Consider the following 21,350-nt stretch of genomic DNA (forward strand, 5'->3'; position numbering starts at 1 on the left):
GTAGAGTTAATTAACTAATTAATAAACTAATTAACTAATTAATCATCCCTTATACAAACATTATCCGGTATAACGTCACCAGCTACTCCCAGGTAGAGTTAATTAACTAATTAATAAACTAATTAACTAATTAATCATCCCTTATACAAACATTATCCGGTATAACGTCACCAGCTACTCCCAGGTAGAGTTAATTAACTAATTAATAAACTAATTAACTAATTAATCATCCCTTATACAAACATTATCCGGTATAACGTCACCAGCTACTCTCAGGTAGAGTTACTTAACTAATTAATAAACTAATTAACTAATTAATCATCCCTTATACAAACATTATCCGGTATAACGTCACCAGCTACTCCCAGGTAGAGTTAATTAACTAATTGATAAACTAATTAACTAATTAATCATCCCTTATACAAACATTATCCGGTATAACGTCACCAGCTCATCTCAGGTAGAGTTAATTAACTAATTGATAAACTAATTAACTAATTAATCATCCCTTATACAAACATTATCCGGTATAACGTCACCAGCTACTCCCAGGTAGAGTTAATTAACTAATTGATTAACTAATTAACTAATTAATCATCCCTTATACAAACATTATCCGGTATAACGTCACCAGCTACTCCCAGGTAGAGTTAATTAACTAATTGATAAACTAATTAACTAATTAATCATCCCTTATACAAACATTATCCGGTATAACGTCACCAGCTACTCCCAGGTAGAGTTAATTAACTAATTGATAAACTAATTAACTAATTAATCATCCCTTATACAAACATTATCCGGTATAACGTCACCAGCTACTCCCAGGTATAAATAAATAGTTAACTTATCGACTAATTAATCAATTTATCGAATGCCACCTACTTCCAAGTAGTTTTTGGAAAGCAATTTGAATATTGAATTGGCAAATGATCACTGTCTCAGACTCCAGCAACTACTGCTGGCAGTAAAGCTCCTTATATGGGCATCACGTGCAGTAAAGCTCCTTATATGGGCATCACGTGCAGTAAAGCTCCTTATATGGGCATCACGTGCAGTAAAGCTCCTTATATGGGCATCACGTGCACTAAAGCTCCTTATATGGGCATCACGCGCAGTACTAACGCTACACTGTCTCAGACTCCAGCAGCGACTGCTGGCAGTAAAGCCTACAGATCAAAAGTACTGTTGATGCGGAGCGTTAGTAAGACCAAGTTGTACCACACTATTCTCAACGACAAAAAGGAGCACTTCCTAAAGCTAATCAGCTTCTGGTGCAACTATAGCGACAAGGAAATAACTGCTTTTGGTATGGTATTACGGGGAGAACGGGGTTTCAAATTAAAAAAACTATTTTGCCAAGATTTTACATCAACAGATAATTCGCACGTGTTTTTATCCCCCGTTTTGCACATGTCTGTTGTTCAGGTGGAACATGGAGTGCAGAGCTAGACGGACCGGATCCTGAGAATAATCCTCAGACTCTTATCAACACCGCTATTCGCAATGTTAAAGCTCAGCTAGGTCTGGATTTGTCGTACTGTAAGACTTGGTACAAGATTTGTGAGGTGAGTGTAATAATTAGATCAGGCCCCCGATCTGGGTCATGTTTAATTGGGGCCTCGACCAAACATATCCGGATATTCAAGTTTTAACGGTAATTTATTATTCTTATCATGATGGGGGTTTTTATAAACTTGTAACTTTGTAATGCCACTTGTACTTTCTGTTATTAATTATGTTTTATCAGGTTCATTACCACCGAGTTAACGACAAGAGGAACACAGAAGAGCATGTGGAGAAAACAGTTATGTACCTGCCCAGCATCTGGGACTGCCAGCCCAGTCAGGTTAGATCTCAAAACAATACTAATGTGTTCACGTGATACCCATATAAGGACAATACTGATCCTCTGTTTTTATAGAATAATAACTGAGTATAGAGTACGTAAACTAAGATAAAACTGTGCTACAGGAAGACTGGGATATATTAAAAAGGCCGGTCTATAAGACTCCTCCCCCCTCGGAGGAGAAACAGGAGACAGAAGAAGTAGAAGATAGTATAGATGCAGAGTTCACTCCCGCTGGTCAGATCGTAAGTACATTGTCTGTCCGTCTGTCCGTCCGTCCATCTGCACTGTGCGTTTGTAATGTGATGGACTAACACGACATGGTTCTAAGACCTGATCTAACTCGGCTGATTACGTACTATGTGAACGACCCCTTATTACACAAAATGGGACCTAAAGATTTAAAGCACCATTTGCTTTCGGGAATCCTGATTTTCGGGAAATTCCGGGATTAATTTTGGTCGGGGTTCCCGAATCCCGGGATTGAATTTTTTGATCGGGATTGACTTCACTAAGTTTAAAGCCTATCCTTATTCAGGAAATAGATTTCGAGGGAGACGACCCTGAGGTGGCAAGCTCTGAAGGAGCGGAGGAAGTTGCCGTTATTACAGATGTTACAACAGTAGTTACCACAGAGAAACCTGCTTCTGTTGAGAAACCCCCCTCGAGGGAGGGACAGGGTACTGAGGGGCTTACTGAGGCAGACATTAAGGCTATGAAGGTGCAGCCCTTAACATCATTACAATTCAAACCTTATTAATTATGCAGATTTTAAATACATTTTTTCCTCTCGTTAGAAAGAAGTATTAATTTGGACAATATTCCCGTTTCCCAGGTAACAATATTCCCGTTTCCCAGGTAACAATATTCCCGTTTCCCAGGTAACAATATTCCCGTTTCCCAGGTAACAATATTCCCGTTTCCCAGGTAACAATATTCCCGTTTCCCAGGTAACATTATTCCCGTTTCCCAGGTAACAATATTCCCGTTTTCCAGGTAACAATATTCCCGTTTCCCAGGTAACAATATTCCCGTTTCCCAGGTAACGGAGCTGCGTAGTGAGTTAGACAGACGTGGACTAAGTACTAAAGGACTGAAGATACAGCTGATAGCCCGACTGCAGAAAGCAATAAAGGACGAGACAGAGGGTTTAACAGGATTGTGTTCAGACCCACAACCAGGAGCCGACACTACCACAGCAGCTCAGCACTGGAAACTGCAGCCGGAGGTACAGAAGAAGATGAATATCTTGATATCCAGACTGGGTATTGTGGAGAAGGATATTCCTGAACTACCTGATCTGGCTTCTGTTGTGCTGCACCCTGCTAAAGGTACGTCTTCAGTTTAGCACTTCTGTTGTGCTGCACCCTGCTAAAGGTACGTGACTTAGCACAGTTTAGCACTTCTGTTGTGCTGCACCCTGCTAAAGGTACGTGACTTAGCACAGTTTAGCACTTCTGTTGTGCTGCACCCTGCTAAAGGTACGTCTTCAGTTTAGCACTTTAATATTATTAGGCTGGGTTTCATTACTCTTCAGAATTTCTTATTATCACCAATTGGTAAGGACAAGGAAAACTCTAGCTCTTTCTAGGACAGGTTTCAAAGTTACTGACTTCACTATCAATACTAACAATGTGCAAATGTTTAAAAAATTGGCCGGTACTGTAGTCGTATAATTTATCGTACATCACAGATCTTGCAATGATCTAATTTATTACCATTTCAATTCGATGGATGTTTACAGAAACATAATCACTCAATTAATTTACACGGATAAAACTACAAAAAAAACATAATTACCTCGTTTATTACATATAAAAACATGATAAAAACCAATTTTATCAAATCAAATAAGTTCCAATATCAATTACATGCTCTGCAATTTTTTTCGTAGTTAAACAAAAAATCCCACATTGAGTTTATTGAGTTAGTTAACATCAGTTAACTTTACAAAATATTGAGTTAACTTTACAAAATATAAAAACATGGTCCTCTAACAAGGTCTACTCTTTCTTTTTGACCGGTTAAATTTGGGCTCAGAGGCTCTCTCAGCCTTGTAACTAGTAACATCGTAATAAACCACCAGTTTGACATGCCTCTGACTGGGTATAAGCAGGTCGCCCCACGTAACGCTCTCCGACTTGTGCCCTCTGTCCATGTGGGGTTTCCCCCGCCAGGAGATATAGGTGGTCTTGTTGTCTCCGCTAGTAGCTGTGGTGAAGTGCTCCTCTATCACCAGGTGCATCTTCTCCGGGCTCATCACCTCCTCGTGGTAGTGTACTTTAGAGTTGGTGTAGAACCTGGCGTTCCTCAGTAGTCGGATGTGGAGCAGAGTGGACCTGTCTCGCTGGGTAGCCCTGTTCCTCTGTGTCTCCCCGGTCAGCTGGAGCAGGAACCCGCACTTGCCTCGTTTAGTGCAGCTTTCAATGTCAGGGTGTTTGAACTGGAACTCGACCACTCGGACTGATCTGAGGAGGTCTTCTAGTCGGATACTGTAGGGAGGCAGCGAGTCCGGGATCTTCTTACTATCACTCCTGGAAGTCAGCTCTTTTCTCTCTTTAGCAAGTTCCTCTGCGTCTACAAAGTGGCGGTTGTAAAAGGAGCAGTTTTCAAGAAAGTGAGGAGACACTCTGCCCCACCGTTTTCTTCTACGTAGTTCTGAGATGGACTTCAGATCTGACACTGACAGTGTATTTTTGTTGTATTCGATCAAATCCAGCGCTTCAAACAACATGTACAGACTCTTCACCTCTCTGCATCCTTTTAGTACCTCTAAAATATCCCCCAGTTTAGTTTTACTCCTAATTAAAGTGCCCAGAGTGTCTGTGAAGTTGTGGAACAGGTTTGGTAACTCGGGGTTACAATCTCTAAACACCGTCTCTCCAGGTTCCAGATCTTTTAGTGTGAGTGGTGTAGTGACCAGGGACACGAGACTACGTCTCCTCTCGTTCATGTTCCCTTGGGAAGAGTGTATCGAGCTGGTATCTGAGTGCTTGGTGTCTGAGTCACTGTATCGGTGTCGTTTACTAACAGAGCCTCCTCTCTCCCCAGCGCTATCCAGTTCCACGTGATGTCCATATAAGGAGCTCTCTGAGCTACACTGTACTGTTCTCCTGATCCTCTTGTAGTCCGAAGTGTTACTCCCTCTGGAAGCTACACTCTCATCTGACCTAGTAGTCCGTGTCTCATCTGAAGTGGTGGGGATCTCCTCTGAAGAAGGAGTGGTGGCCTTTAACTTTAGATCTATTCCACTCAGCTCTCTCTTTAGATCAGATAGTGATCTCTTCATGATCTTCTCGTTAGCATTGCTCTCTGAGGTCCTGTCTTTGCACGTGCTGTCTTTACACGTGCTGGCTGAAGAGTTGGGACGAGATGGTCTCTCTATAATAGGAACAGCAGGAAACACGGAGTTCCTGTGTTCTGCTAAGTATTTCTCACATCTAACTTTTAACCAGGCCACATCCATAGCCTCGCTAGCCTCCATCACTTCATCAACCTCTGTCACTGTCATCAGAGCAAAGTGACACTTTCCAGAGTACAGGGACCTTATAAACAACCTTATACTTTGTGCATCGAACGTCTTAAAGTCCACAGTGGTCTGCTCTTGTTCTATAAAGATACGTTTAAAGACAGGACTGTTGGAGGCCAGGATTATCGAGTTAGCCTTCATGTTGAGCCCGTCGGAGAGGAGTAGAGTAACGTTTCCGTGCACAACAGAGTCAATATTCTCCACTCCGAAATCTGCCGGTACTTCAACCCGTGACATTACTACTCCTGAAGAAGTTTCTTTAGTGGACATGTTTATAAGTGAACTTAACTTAGCTTGTTTGTGTAGTGAAAGAGTTTCTAGTCAGTAAATAATACAATCTTAAGAAGGAATTTGATGGTTAAAACTAGTTAAACAAAAGCAAAGGCGCTTAATAACAGTAACCACATTCTGTGGAATGCAAATAAGATCTGGGAAGTAATACGAAAATATCCAGTGTAAAGTACCTGTGTAAAGTACCTGAGTACCTGTGTAAAGTACTTGTGTACTGCATAGTAAGACAGCTCATACTAAACTTTAATATTCACACACAAGAAGTAAAGCGATAGTGTAACCTAACTATTATCAGATACGATATTAGTAGTAGTATCAGATACAATATTCCATTGGAACTGAGAACAAGGCTACACTACTACACGTGTCAGGAACTGAGAACAAGGCTACACTACTACACGTGTCAGGAACTGTATTTTAAAATGTGAAGACCAAATAAAGCTGCTGCGTCGAACTAACCATAATTAAAAGAAGAACTGTGTGTAGTAGTAGTGCAACTGGACACAACACAAGTCACCAAACCGTTGTGTTACAAACAGTTTTGTAAGCTAGTACGTGGTTGACAGAGCATGCTATGTCATGTTTTAATAAGCAAGCTTCACTACACCAATATTTTGATGCAAACAACTAAAAGTTCGGTCATCTTTACTAACATGCATATTCTACAATTGGTCACAGTCACAGCTGTGTTCTGGAAAATTCTTTTATTGGCATCAATCTCAGTTATGTTCTGGAAAATTTCTTATCTTTTCACATGCAAGAAATATGTTCTACTGGGGGATTACCTCATTACATCATCTTGGCGGGCTTACTTTTGTAACACATGGGCTTTTTAGAAAGCAGCGGAGATTTCACGTGAAACTTCGTCATTCGGTTACTCTTCAGTGTGTACTCTGTACTCTATACTCTGTACTCTGTACTCTGTACTTTGTACTCTGTACTCTGTACTCTGTACTCTGTACTCTGTACTCTGTACTCTATACTCTGTACTCTGTACTCTGTACTCTGTACTCTATACTCTGTACTCTGTACTCTGTACTCTGTACTCTATACTCTGTACTCTGTACTCTGTACTCTATACTCTGTACTCTATACTGTGTACTGTGTACTCTGTACTCTGTACTCTATACTCTGTACTCTATACTGTGTACTGTGTACTCTGTACTCTGTACTCTATACTCTGTACTCTATACTGTGTACTGTGTACTGTGTACTGTGTACTCTGTACTCTATACTCTGTACTCTATACTCTGTACTCTGTACTCCTTACTCTGTACTCTATACTCTATACTCTATACTCTATACTCTGTACTCTATACTCTGTACTGTTCACTGTGTACTGTGTATTGTGTAGTATGTTATGTGTTGTGAGAAAGGAGGACCGACATTGTACCGACTGTGGTACTAAATAGTACAGCTAGCTGACCTACACGTTATAATACGATAACACCAGTTATTGCACTCGGCTTCGCCTCGTGAAATAACTGCAATAATCGAACTCGGCTGCGCCTCGTGCGATTATTATATCAATTTACACTCGGCTGCGCCTCGTGCAATTAATAGTGTAATCGCATTATACGCAGTTAGATTAGCGTATATATAATCCATCAGTAGAATTTAATTGACCTAGAAATATGATAGATATAGGGGCATCTATGTCAACTCTGTTCATCATAGCTGTACATTAAGAAGTAAACACGATCTTTAAGATTTGTCTGCTCAACCCTTAGAGTACATACTCTGCACTTTTGATTCAAATTAACAAGTCAGTAGGCATTTTTTCGTAGGATAATTAATCAAATTTACTGAATACTGAATACTGAATACTGAATACTAAATACTAAATACTAAATACGGAATACTGTATATACTGAACACTGAACACTGAACACTGAACACTGAACACTGAACACTGAACACTGAACACTGAACACTGAATACTGAATACTGAATACATTAATAATAGTTTTCTACATATCGTGCCAAAACACTGAGGCTACAGCAAACAAATGTCAAAATACTCGATCTTGCAAGAGTATGTGGAAACTGCTCAGATATCACGGAGAGTTGGGTAATTGTATGGCAATTCCTTCCCCTGGCCCCCTTAGGAACAAGAAACGCGCAAGAAAGACACGTGTAATTATAATACAGTAACTTATAGACTTAATTTAAATGCAGTTGGATTATAAAGCACGTACACGATAAACAAGTCGGTAGTTAAATAGTATATAACGTTTTGCCGGATATAATCTTATGTACCTATTTTTATACATTATATTAGATATAATCTTATGTACCCACTGTGGGATTACCTCATTACCACTTGTCAACTCGTCACGAAAGTAGTAGCAAGGCAATAGACACTAGTGAGGCAGTATATTTTAAACTAATTACAACACTACAAGTCTATTACATTTATTGAGGACGTTACAGAAGGAATTGATTTGATGAAGTTGGAGGAGTCCTAACTCTCCTCACGTCCGAAAATGGCGTTTCTCTTGTATCAAATATATTATACACTATATATACACTAGTGAGTCACTGCTTAGAATTTAGTTGCTAAAAACAAGTTTAAACCCCGACCAGTTTAATTCCGACGAAATAAAACCTATAAAAATGTTATACTCCGGTTATGGTATGAGTTTGCGAATAAATCTCGGAAAAACAACGTTATTAAAATGTTGTTGATATAGTAGTATGTTCAGGGGAATTGGCAGTGGACCAAAAAGTGACCAAATACGGGCGCGGCTGCCCTGCGGTCACGGTTCCTAGTTTGTCTTATCTTGGAAACAAGTTTCACAAAATGCAGGCTGATATTGAAAAACCAGGTACAACAGAATGAGTCTGACAATTTGTTTTGATTATATTGAAATAAGAGGGTATATAGTAGGACTTGTGAATCTTAGGAAGCTTCACCTACACTACATCTACCTTGTTTAGCTTGAATCGTAAGACCAATACTAGTTCAGTATGTGTGAAAGCTTTCCAGTAGGTTACTTATATTATAGAGTATATAGTGATATTTAATTGATCAAAACTAAATGATTCGTCGGGAACCCGTCATTTCATTTTGTATTACCGGTTAGAGCGTTGTCAGCAGACAACACCTTCCATAGTATAACACTGTATGTATATTTTATAATGTATAATGTATAATGTATATGTATAATGTACAATGTATATACATATTATGTATGGCCATATATATATATATATGATATATTACAATGAAAACAACGATTCTACAAACTCAGAGTTTCATGCAAATGCAATCATCAGTGTCAGAATAAGTTTACTAAATTAATAAATCCATGTTTTCCTTACAAGCTCCTTAATAAAATTAACTTAACTAAACTAAATCAAAAACAAAATCAAACGAAACGAAACGAAATTGAAACGAAAATGAAATACAAGAACAAAAACTAAAATTAAAATAAAATATTCCTAAAAGCATTTCTTCAGCATAAACTTGTTGGTGTGCCTACATTTACTTATGAGTTCCCTCCTCCTATTTAATAGATTGCCATCTTTATTTAAAATAATATAAAGTTTTTCAGTAAGGCAGAGATGACAATCTTTCGTACCCCCCTTGTACGGATGAGCATGTTTGATTATTTTCCAAGATATTTTATATGGTGTTTGTTTATCTTTCAACTCCCATATTTTCTTAGATAGCTCCGTCTGATTTCGTAGCTTCTCGAGTTTGAAAGAGCTTGTGTGTGAACTGAAACGGGTCTTAAAAGTGTTTTCAGTAAGCCCAATATATTTGTGCTCTTTCTTTTCATTTTCCACTGCAATAGTTGCTTCATATATCACTGCTGCTTCCAGGCATTGTCCGTTCAGTGGGCACATTTCCGGCTTTCTGCAATTGCACGTTTTCGATTTAATTGTAGGTTCTTTCTGAGCTTGGTGTCTGGTGCTCGCTAAGATGGATCCTACGTTGGGTAGGCAACTGTATGATAGCTTAATTGTGTTTCTGTTGAACATTTTGTGAAATTGGTGTCCTCTGGGGAAGTGCTTGTCTAGTAATCGGAGGAAGCTCTTGCCTATGTTTGTTGTTACATTTGAGCTGTATGGGGGGTTGAACCATATGATCTTCCTGGATCTCTTCCTGTTGGCTCGTGGCAAGGCGGTGCTAGTATCTGTAAACTCTAGTTGGTGGTCGTGGCCGCTTTCTTTAAGTGCTGTTCCGTAAATCCCTTTATATTATTTTAAATAAAGATGGCAATCTATTAAATAGGAGGAGGGAACTCATAAGTAAATGTAGGCACACCAACAAGTTTATGCTGAAGAAATGCTTTTAGGAATATTTTATTTTAATTTTAGTTTTTGTTCTTGTATTTCATTTTCGTTTCAATTTCGTTTCTTTTCGTTTGATTTTGTTTTTGATTTAGTTTAGTTAAGTTAATTTTATGAAGGAGCTTGTAAGGAAAACATGGATTTATTAATTTAGTAAACTTATTCTGACACTGATGATTGCATTTGCATGAAACTCTGAGTTTGTAGAATCGTTGTTTTCATTGTACAATGCTCCCCTCCCGGGTAGAGCACTCTTGAAACTGGATTTCTCCAAAAGAAACATCATATATGATATATTATTATCATATTATATTATACTCTCACTTGAGAAAACCCAATCAAATTAAGATTTACTTCCTACGAATTCTCAGAATTATAACGTTATTTTGTTGATTGTTTACTCGTTATATATATTAACACAGTTTCTTTTGTTTTGCTCTGTTTGTTTACTGTCCTGTATCCTATATCCTGTGTATGCTATCCTGTATCCTATATCCTGTGTTTACTGTCCTGTATCCTATATCCTGTGTATGCTATCCTGTATCCTATATCCTGTGTTTACTGTCCTGTATCCTATATCCTGTGTTTACTGTCCTGTATCCTATATCCTGTGTTTACTGTCCTGTATCCTATATCCTGTGTTTACTGTCCTGTATCCTATATCCTGTGTTTACTATCCTGTATCCTATATCCTGTGTATGCTGTCCTGTATCCTATATCCTGTGTTTACTGTCCTGTATCCTATACCCTGTGTTTACTGTCCTGTATCCTATATCCTGTGTATGCGCTAACAGTTACGTATTCTAACAAGGAACCCGTCTAACCCTAAAGTGGTGTCAAGACTCAAGAGACTAAAATAATTATTACCCAATAAATTCGCGTTTTTGACACAACTTGGGGTTCCACCATTTTAGGGTTAGACGGGTTCCTGCTAGTATATACTAGTGTAACCTGTCAAACCCCGCAAAGAGTTTGCTTATTGGTTTCGTCAGAGTTTTTTAGAAACTATACCGGAAAAACCAGTCCCATAACTCTTACCGTTTTCTTGATTAAACCGTTAGGAAATTACACACGTACACACCCACATAATATGAGCCGTGTTGTCATATTTATGGTACAAAACTATCAATTAATCTACTTACCACCGGTCGATTTTTAAAAGATTTGCTTATTGGCTTATTTCCGTTTTCTTGATTAAGTCGCTAAGTCGCTCGGAAATTTCCCATACACACACACGCACCCACGCACGCACGCACGCACATACACACATACACACACACACAGATTTATTGGTATTATTAGTATAGATATTTCGAACAATTGAAAACAATCAAATTGGCGGGCAAACGATCTGTTACACAATGTTACATGTATGTGAAGTAAGGTGCTGTCAGGTGGTAATAACTGAAGATGGGATGGACGCCTTCATGTGCCTTCATGTGCATCATCATTAGATACGTGACTGATGAAATAGCCGCTAATTAAATAAATGTCAGATTGACGTAATAAAAAACGATCAGCCCCTGTACAGTGTACACCCCTGTACCAGCCACTGATTCAATAAGTAAACAAACCGATCTTTTGCGTCACGGAATATTGCAAAAAACTGAAAACGATCTAAAATTATCATAGGTTCACACCTAATTGTAAATATTATTTTATGGATTGTAAAATAAGGGATGAGATGTTATCCAAACATTTCTACCAGTATCAATATTAGTGTCGCTGTTGTCTGTAGCCCTCCCCCCCCCTCCGTCTGTAGCCTACGCTTGACGCTCCGTTGTTTACACGAGAAGTAACGGAGCAAGTGACTAAAGTAGCGAAATGACTCAGTAGTGAAGAATGCATATTAAAGGTGACAGTTACTTGTGCACGTCAAAATGCACATTTGGAGGAATTAGCGACGTTTCCTCTAACTACAACCTAACTGTTAGGCGTTTAGTTGCGTAGTACTGTGTCTGCAGTAGTAGTGTCTGATTGGTGCAGTGATACAGGTGGCATGACAACGGTTAGTGGTGATAAGATGCACTTTATTGGGACCTCGGCCAATCAGAACACAGTATTCAAACCAACATACGGATGAGACACCCTTACACCAAAGAAAGTGCGTTTAATTGCTACTGAAGAACTGTGGATTTAACGTTGAAATTTGAATCAAATACTAATAGGATGTACAATAAAAAACGGTCTCGATAAATTTGATACTAATATAGGTAGTAAAACTTATCCTGTGAAATTAAAATAATTTTAAAAAAAGTAATGAGAACGGATTAAGCGAATTATATTAAGTGAATTTTAGCTACTACTAGCTACTACTACTGTAAAAGCCTGGTTATTTACTGCAGCCATTTACTAACTAACTCAGCCACTTAGCTCAACAACTCACTAACCAACTGAACAAATAACTAACTTAATAACTTAGTTATTAGTGAACTTACAAAATAAAATAACCGCAGAGAACTAGGTTGCTGGTATCACTTCCCCAGTGTATTTCCTTGTTTCTATGGGAACCCCCCTTGATAGGAGATACTGTGGAATATTTACAACGTTGAACTGAACAATGTGTGTACTGCGCAAGAGATATTAGACCATTCGAGTAGATCTACTAGATACAGTATGTACACAGTAGTAGGCCCTCCTACTTGGTCCCATGTTATAAGATGATTTAATGTAATTTAAAGACACGGCAATCCCCACGGTAGCTACGCGCTGAACTCTAACTTGTGGCTGTAACGGTCAGGTATAATGACTGTCATTCCAACATAAACTTGGGGGGGGGGGGGGGGGGGGGGGGGCAACCATATATTAAAGTATATTAAAGTATATCCCCGGGTCAAAATCGGAAAAAATCCTACATTTTAATATACTTTAATATACCTACAATTAGAAGATTTATATTCTTCGTTAAGATTTACATGATGAACTATATTTTTCACTAAGATTCGCAAGATAAGCCTGTTTTAGGACTAGTACATGAATTTCCATCTAGATTGGTCAAAAATTGGCTGAGCTATGAGCTTAAAAAAATATGCCCGTATTTGGGCATACGCTTTTGCCCAAATTCGCTTTTGCCCAAATTCGATAAAATTTCAATATTTTTTAATGAGACTAACTCTATGTGAAAGATATAACTCAGTGTTTGTTGAATATAGTGGATACTAAGTAAAAAGACCTCCATGAACAAAATTGGAAAAATTGCACATAAAATCTCGGTTCGGAATACTAGCCAAAATGACTTCATTAAAATTGAAATAACTCCATCAGTTTTCAATATTTTTTCAAGAACTTTTTGGAATCGATTAAGAATTGCATCTCAAGCTTATTTTGGGCAACAATTTTTGATGTAGGCCTCCAAGGAGATATATTAAAGTATATTGTAGGTATATTAAAGTATATCCCCGGGTCAAAATCGGGAAAAATCCTACATTTTAATATACTTTAATATGGTTGCCCCCCCCCCCCCCCCCCCCCCCCAAACTTTGTAAATTATCTTTGAAATCTTTTTATTAAATTGGAGAAGGTAAAATTTAAAAACAGTTTACTGAATTTAAAAACTGACCCCTGATCAAAGCCCAAGCCATATACTCCTGCTACTGTTTGTGGTTAGACTAAATCAGAGTGATCGCACTCAAAACACTGACGAATAGCAAAGTTCACGTATAATATGTACAATTCTGAGATCCTTGTTTTTGCAACCTTGTTCGTGATAAATATATTAAATTAGCACTTCCTAGTTCATAAAACTCACAAGGAATACACAGTAAAGTCATAAGTTTAAGGTTAGAAAAGTTAAGAAACAGTCCCAGAGGCGGGTCTGAAGCCCGCATATTCTACATCCTTATTATTGCATATCACCCTAATGCCGTGACAGCCAGTTATTTCATGTTAAATTCTAATCTTATTAGTTCGGCCTTTTCTCACGTACTGGATTCTTCATATATTTGCACGACAAATTAGGAATGACTGCGGAGTGATACAGTGAGTTGTGGAGCAACAATCCCTGAAAAACGTTGAAAAGAGTTACGGTGATTGGCAAGGTGCAGAATACTCAGTACAGTAAAACCCTGATTTACCGCGGCCATCTCCTTTCCCCTAGAAATAGGGCCTAACGTGCATAATGTAAACAAACAAAACCCCGATTTACCGCGAACCCCGATTTACCGCGGATGTTTCTTTTTCCCAAAACTCCGCGGTTTTACTGTACCAGGAAAAGTAAATTGTTTCCAAATAGACTTAAGAGTTAGTCTACTAATAAAGTGATGCGACGGATCCATTCTACTACTTTTATATGTATTTACTATAATAAGTACTACAAGTACTGTATATAAGTTCCGTGTGTGAGATTACAATAATCAGGGAGTTGGAACTTATTTTGTTCAGAAACAACATTCTGGAAAGTAAATCAGTGCTAGAATAAGTCGGTGCTAATGTAACTTCTTTGGTTACCTGGTTACCTGGTTACCTGGTTACCTGGTTACCTGGTTACCTGGTTACCTGGTTACCTGGTTACCTGGTTGCCTGGTTACCTGGTTACTTGGTTACTTGGTTACCTGGTTACCTGGTTACTTGGTTACCTGGTTACTTGGTTACCTGGTTACCTGGTTACTTGGTTACCTGGTTACTTGGTTACCCGGTTACTTGGTTACCTGGTTACCTGGTTACCTGGTTACTTGGTTACCTGGTTACTTGGTTACTTGGTTACCTGGTTACCTGGTTACTTGGTTACCTGGTTACTTGGTTACCTGGTTACCTGGTTACCTGGTTACATGGTTACCTGGTAACTTATCACCGCATGTGTCTCTCCGGCCTGCTTTATAAAGGAACAAGAATATAGCTTGCAGCGCTGTGTTTCTTCTTCTTCGTATGGGGCTGTGGTTAGGGTGACTACTATAATATAGAGCATTAGAGCCCAGTGCTTACCCCTGTGGTTTCCTAAATCACACATTGGATGTACAAATTACATACTGTTGGTCGAAAGACATTCTCACTATTTCAATCGTGAAATTAGCAAAAATAAGTAAAAATTTGTTAAAAATTAATGAAATAAATTACAGGTGTAGAAGTCCAGGACTACACACTCTCCTCCCTACTTGACTATAACAAGTCTGACAAGAAAGAGCGCGTATTTGAAGTGTCCCTCTTTGCAGAGGTGCTCACGGAGATGTTCCAGCGACACTTTGCTCTTCTCATCCTCAGAGCGCTCATTGAGGCTGACGGCGAGTCCGAGGTATGTGCTCTTCTTTAGCACGTGTATCTTATTTAGCACGTGTATCTTCTTTAGCACGTGTATCTTCTTTAGCACGTGCATGTTCTTTAATAATTTAGTACACTTCATAGAAAATATATTTTTAAAACGCCATTTTCACTTCTTTCAATCTTATTTATGATAGCAAGAAGCGCTCTATCATGTAACTTCTATTATATCATGTAACTGCATGCTATTGACTGGTTATCCAAGTAACTGTTAATATATTTTATTTTTACTAAAAATTGTAGCTGTTTTTCAGAAATGGAGGCGTATCTTTGCGCGACTAAATATATAATACAACAAAATAAATAATTATAATCATTCACGTATTATAGTTCGACACGTAATCTAGTCCAGGTTACTCTTATTCGACAACTAGCGAACTTAAGGGTTTGTCGAACTAGAGTACGTATACTTCTTCAGATGTTACAGATATATATATTATATCTCCCATACTACTAGAGTACGTGTACCGTCAACATGATGATATTAAAATGACAAGCGATATTCTTTCTCTGCACTACATTGACATGTTTACGTCAATACATGAATGTAATTTTGTGAAGTCGTCAAATGAGTTTAAAAGACAATGAATTGCCTGTATAGCAAGTATCTGCATTAATACAATGTGTTGATAATTTGAACATGCGAATTGTAAAACTACATTTAAGTGTCTGATAGGCTGTGGCAGAGCTTACAGCGAAGTTCAGCTTTTGTATTTTTTCCATCGCCTAAAAAGGCAATAGATGGTTAGAAGTGGTAGGATTTGAGAATGGGTATAGTGGGTATAGGTTTTTCGTCGTGTCACAAAGCAAAACATGCATTAACCTCCGCAAACACGTGCTCCTTTACAAATTATCTTTTGATGGTCGCGCGCGCGTTTTACAATGCTTTTATGTCAAGGTGTACTCTATACCAAGAATCGACCTAATAAATCGTGTACGGCGCGCATGTATATCTCTTTTCGCTATTATACATTTTGATTCGCATTGATATTTGTCGTTTAAGCTTTCGTTAACTTCATGCGATACAAACTTCTCATTTTGTTGTGGGTGCTTGGTGCAACCCGATATTAGTAATTCGTTATGTTGTTGTATAAATTATGATGTTATGACTATCATGTTGAACATGATTGCCCATAGATTGATTCATTATATTTAGACGAAATGAACGATACATTTTATATTATTATGATTCACATTGTATTAACTACCACAGATTTGATTGGGTGACATCTGTCCGACAGTCGAATTACCGGTTTCGGACAAGAGTCGCTGTCAGATAGGAGTCGTTTTTGGCGACATCTGTCCAACTTTCGGATCACATTTGCAATTTCAGATCACGTTCGTATTTCACAAGCTCACGTGTAATCTTGTGACGTTGCTCCCACAGTCCTAATATAATGCTGATTTGATCCATTGAGATCTGATCCATCGATACGTGATTGACTATTTGAGGACAGGATCATGCTAGCCGTACACTAACAAGCTGTAACAAGCTGCCAATCACATCACAGCCTACATTACACACAGGAGAGCGGTATGGAGATCAGTTATTTATATAACATTTAAACTATTGTCCAATTTTTTATGAAAATAAACTATGGTAGAGTTCAGCTCAGGTCATATCTCAGTTCAGATCATGTCTCTAATTGGAAAATGGAAATGTGTCGTATTGCAATTAGATCACAATTTCGGACAGATGTCTTTTTTTTCTGGTAACATATTGAGTCGGACAAGAGTCGCTGTCGGACAGATGTCCTTTTAACTGCATCATGCATATCACCGCAGAGGCTGCGCTATACGGTGTCCGGTCGTTTAACTTTCGATTCAAATAATTGACAACGGCAATCCCTCCATTTTGTTCTCTGTAACGCCCCAAAGAAATTTGGTAATTTAACCAATATGAAACGATCGTTAATTGTAATTAATTACGGGCGATGGAAATCTAGCGTCCGCTAACCGGCGCAATTCTTGTTATACTTGCTTACACGAATGTTAATGTTTTAATTATCCTCACGAGTCACGTCACACGTGTAAGACAAGTAAAGAGAACATCTAAAAGACGAATAATTTCATAACCAATAATCTGTGCTATTGTTATGTCCTTAATTATAATATTTATTTCGAGTGTTCCACTTGCTGTCTTGCTGTAGAACTAGAACTTGCTTGATTGAGGAGCACTACCTCACTGTAACCTCACTGTAACTCCACTTGCTTGATATATAATGTTTCTGCATGTCAGATTGTCAGTTGAGCACTTTAAGCAACAGTTCATTAGTAAACATAGTATAGTAGTAGTAGCTGTAGTAGTCATGACTCATGAGTAATTTAATGTTAATACCATGATTATATGTCATGTTGTAGTGTGCCCCGCCGTAGGCGTAGTGTACCCCCGTACCCCGCCGTAGTATCCACCGTCGGATGAGATACTGCTATGTTTTATGAATTATTGTTATAAATATGGCTGTTTAGCCGTTTACTTCGCTACCTATTACGTCAGCTCCTGGAATTACTGCCAAACCAGTCTGTAAAGCAAGAGAAAATGAGTAAGTAGGTAGAGATAACCACTCTAGTACATCTAGTACATGTAACTTAGTTGTAAGACTGGACATTATTTCCACTCGAGTGTTGATCGTGATGGCGTCCTCATTTCAGTATGCTTTGCCTTTATTTTCCTTTCATTTGCTTTTCATTTGCCCTCTAAATGCCCTTTTTAACATTAATTCCTCTGAATTGAAAACCGACGTCGTGCAAAGTATGAATCAGTATGAATCGTGGTGTGAAGATTAGGTACACCTCTGTGTAAAAAGGTGCAGGTTAGGAAGTTTAAACATAAAGTAATATGGTGTAAAATGTCTTTATTATTACGGTACACGGCTTCTGAAGGCTCAGAAAAGTGAAAACCATGTTACTTTATAAGATAACAAAAAGTTAGCCTCCAACTTTGTAATTGTAACATTAACTAGCAGCTTGTAATTTCGAGTTTCTAGCGACCAGCTTTGTGCAGCAGCTGGGAAATTCACGTGTTTTATAGACCAGTTCGTGTGGTCACGTGACTACGAATTAAACCAAGCATTTTGAAGCAGGTGACATGATCCGTGCAGCCGGGTGGTACAATGGCTTTCAAAAAGTTGAATATTAGTTCCGTATTGTTATCTTATTATATAATGTACTATTGACATTATATTGTGCGGAGAAGCACCGTTGTCCATACACACATGTTACATTGCGAGATCTCCATCCAAAAGGATTAGTCTGCGTCAACTGCGTCATTACTTTGTATTATACAACTTCGGCGGGTAACATTTCTCCATCCCTTTCGATCTGCAGCTAATCTTCTCATACAATCAATCGTGAGTCCATTCCGATCCAATTTCTGCTCAGCATCCTCAATAAATACATCATTTAAGCTCTTCCTAGGCCTGCCCCTTGATCTCTTCCCATGCTTGGGTTTCCATTCAAGTAGATAGTTTCCATTCAAGTAGATAGTTGGGTAACCGATCTTCAGGCATTCTACTGATATGTCCAAACCAACGCAGCTGTTTTGTTGCTATTATGTCAGCAAGGGCGGCCATTGTCCATGGATTATGATAATCTTAGTTTAGAACAGTCATGTATATAACTTCCCAGACATATTTATGGACATTTAGCAAAATGGGTATTGATATGAGTAGAGCTTTTGATACCGTGAAAAGGGACACTATCATCAATGTTTTGAAAGATGCTGGTTGTTCGGAGGACGACATTCGTTTAGTTCAATACCTTCTATCGAATACTCTCCTTAGAGTTCGTGTTAACTCCTCACTGTCGGAAGAGTTTGAAAGTTTACTCGGAGCCTTTCAAGGTGACAGTTTATCTGGAAAGCTATTCACACTTATTCTTGCAGCAGCCTTACACCACCTCAGAGCTGTATCTGGGAGACCAAACCCACCAGTATCAGAACTAGGTTTTCCAACTGAGTGGGAATATTCAGACGATTGTGACTTTGCTGACGAGGACATCGAGAAACTGAGAATTTTCCTTCCTACAGTGAAGGAGATTCTCAAAGACTGGAACCTCCAAGTAAATGAAAGTAAAACTGAATTCAGTACCTTCTACCTAGCGACAAAATCTGATAAAGATACAAACGGTCAGCCATTAGCTAATAACGAACCATGGAGAAGTAACAAGTCACTAGGTTCCTTACTGTGTACTGAGAAGGACATTCAAAGAAGAAGAATCCTAGCTGAGATTGCTTTTAAGAACTTTGAAAAAGTTTGGCTGTCTGGTAAGAAAATATCCCTTGAAAGAAAGCTGAGGTTATACGATGCTCAAGTTGTATCTGTATTGATTTACAACTCAAATAGTTGGAGTCCTAAGAAAGCAACCATGGAGAAAATGGACACACTCCATCGTAGACACCTCAGGTCCATTTTAAACATCAAATGGCCTAAAGGTATGATAAGCAACAAAGCATTGTATGAAAGGTGCAAAGTTGAAAAGTTATCCAAGCGTATTGAACACCAGCGGTGGAAAATGTTTGGACACATTCTCAGGAGTATGGAGAACACCCCAGCCCAAACGGCTCTCTCATTTGCTATTGAATCAGATAAGACCTAGAATGAACTTGTTATCGGTTTTAAGAAGTGATTTAAATAGTAGAAGTTTGCAAATGGACAACTTGTATGAATTGAACGAAATTAAAGATATAGCTGCATGCAACAGATGTTGGGAAAATCTTTTTCAAGGGTACAGTTTACCGCATTAAGGTATTTTTAAGAATCATTTTTGTCGGTAAGATCCTGTTTTATAATATAATAATAATAAGACATATTTATGTTCCTCTCTGACTCTAGTCTCCATATTAATATACTGTGCCTCTCTAGTCTCCATATTAATATACTGTGGCTCTCTATACCGGTTACCTCTATATAACTAATGTCGTTGTAAATAATGAAACTGTCAACCTTAATTTCCATGTGGTTTAATTTACTCCTCTCTTTTAATGCGTACGACTGTATACAAGTTACTGCAATGCGTGTTACCTTTTCTTTTAATTCTCCGTTGATATTTCTTCGCATGTATACGTTAACCATAATATTGTTAGTTGACCTTACTAATTGATATGTAAATATGGGAAGTATATAATATTATCAATTAATATACATACAATTTTATTTAAATAAAATAATTACAATTGAAAGGCTGTGTTAATGTTGCTGATAAACGGAGTGCCCAAAAGAAAGAAACTTCTGTTAGGATTGTCCCTGTCAGCCGCTCTACTCTTATTATACACACTCCTCGACACTACTAGTTACAATAACCTTCTTGTAGCTGATAGTCCGGTCTTTCTGTACAGACTCCAGCTCTGGTTCGAGGGAAAGTGTATCGGGGCCTCTAAGGAGGGACGGTTGGAAGTAATCTTCTGTAATCCACGAGAGAAACATTACTTTCAGCTTTTACAAGATGGTAAAGTCATGTTTGGAATTGACGGAAATAATGGAAATGATGGAAATAATGGGAAATGTGTGCAGCTAGGAAAGAATGGGTTAATACTAGGGGACTGTAGATCAGCGCTCAAGTTAGTTTTGAACTCTAATTCAACCTACCTCAACTCAATGGAGCATGATCTGAAGTGTTTAACTCCTGTAGCTGTATCTGACGGGGGTTTGGTTCCCAACTCCCGGCCGTTAAACCAGGACCTTGTAGCTCTGACCACATGTCATCAGGTTGCCTCCAGAGTAACTCTTATTGAGGAGAGCTCCTTTCAAGAGAGCAGGAAGTATCTTCTGTTCCCAGTGCTAGATCCTCTGTGTGATTTCCCTGCTTGTGGTATTAATAAGGCAGTCCCTCCTGTTGTACCCCTCCCTCCTCACAGAGTACAGAGGTGTCAGCAACTCTCTCGTTGTGTTACCGTGGTTACTAAAACTGCTCGTAGACCTCTCTTAGTTCTGAGAATGGTGGAGTCTATGAGAAAGTTCGAGAAGTACAGAGACCTACCCGTAATTGCATATGATGACGGGGTAGGGGATCACTCCAGAGAGATAATGGAGCAGATAGCGACGTATCCTAACCTGCAGTATATAATTGGGAAGGAGGAGGATATAGGGATATCTGAAGGAAGGAACCTGGCACTGAGCCAAGTTAAGACCA

General features: G+C 38.6%; 2 protein-coding genes across 2 annotated transcripts in view; both read left to right on the top strand.

Annotated features, from left to right (window-relative positions):
* Positions 1-21,350, top strand: part of LOC134822991 (cell division cycle and apoptosis regulator protein 1-like) — a 44,330-nt gene that overhangs the window by 14,183 nt on the left and 8,797 nt on the right. The window contains exons 9-15 of the mRNA XM_063834292.1: positions 1,141-1,309; positions 1,429-1,568; positions 1,751-1,849; positions 1,975-2,094; positions 2,388-2,570; positions 2,892-3,180; positions 15,023-15,195. Coding sequence (XP_063690362.1) covers positions 1,141-1,309; positions 1,429-1,568; positions 1,751-1,849; positions 1,975-2,094; positions 2,388-2,570; positions 2,892-3,180; positions 15,023-15,195 — 1,173 coding nt within the window. The remainder of the gene's footprint in view (positions 1-1,140; positions 1,310-1,428; positions 1,569-1,750; positions 1,850-1,974; positions 2,095-2,387; positions 2,571-2,891; positions 3,181-15,022; positions 15,196-21,350) is intronic.
* LOC134822994 (dihydrolipoyllysine-residue acetyltransferase component of pyruvate dehydrogenase complex, mitochondrial-like) overlaps positions 8,076-21,350 on the top strand; it is a 96,026-nt gene continuing 82,751 nt past the window's right edge. Inside the window, exon 1 of the mRNA XM_063834296.1 lies at positions 8,076-8,090. The gene's annotated coding sequence lies outside the window, so the exon portion shown is untranslated. The remainder of the gene's footprint in view (positions 8,091-21,350) is intronic.

This window comes from Bolinopsis microptera, chromosome 11 (assembly GCF_026151205.1).
Source record: "Bolinopsis microptera isolate Bmic1 chromosome 11, MBARI_Bmic_1.0, whole genome shotgun sequence".
Taxonomy (NCBI): Eukaryota; Metazoa; Ctenophora; class Tentaculata; order Lobata; family Bolinopsidae; genus Bolinopsis; species Bolinopsis microptera.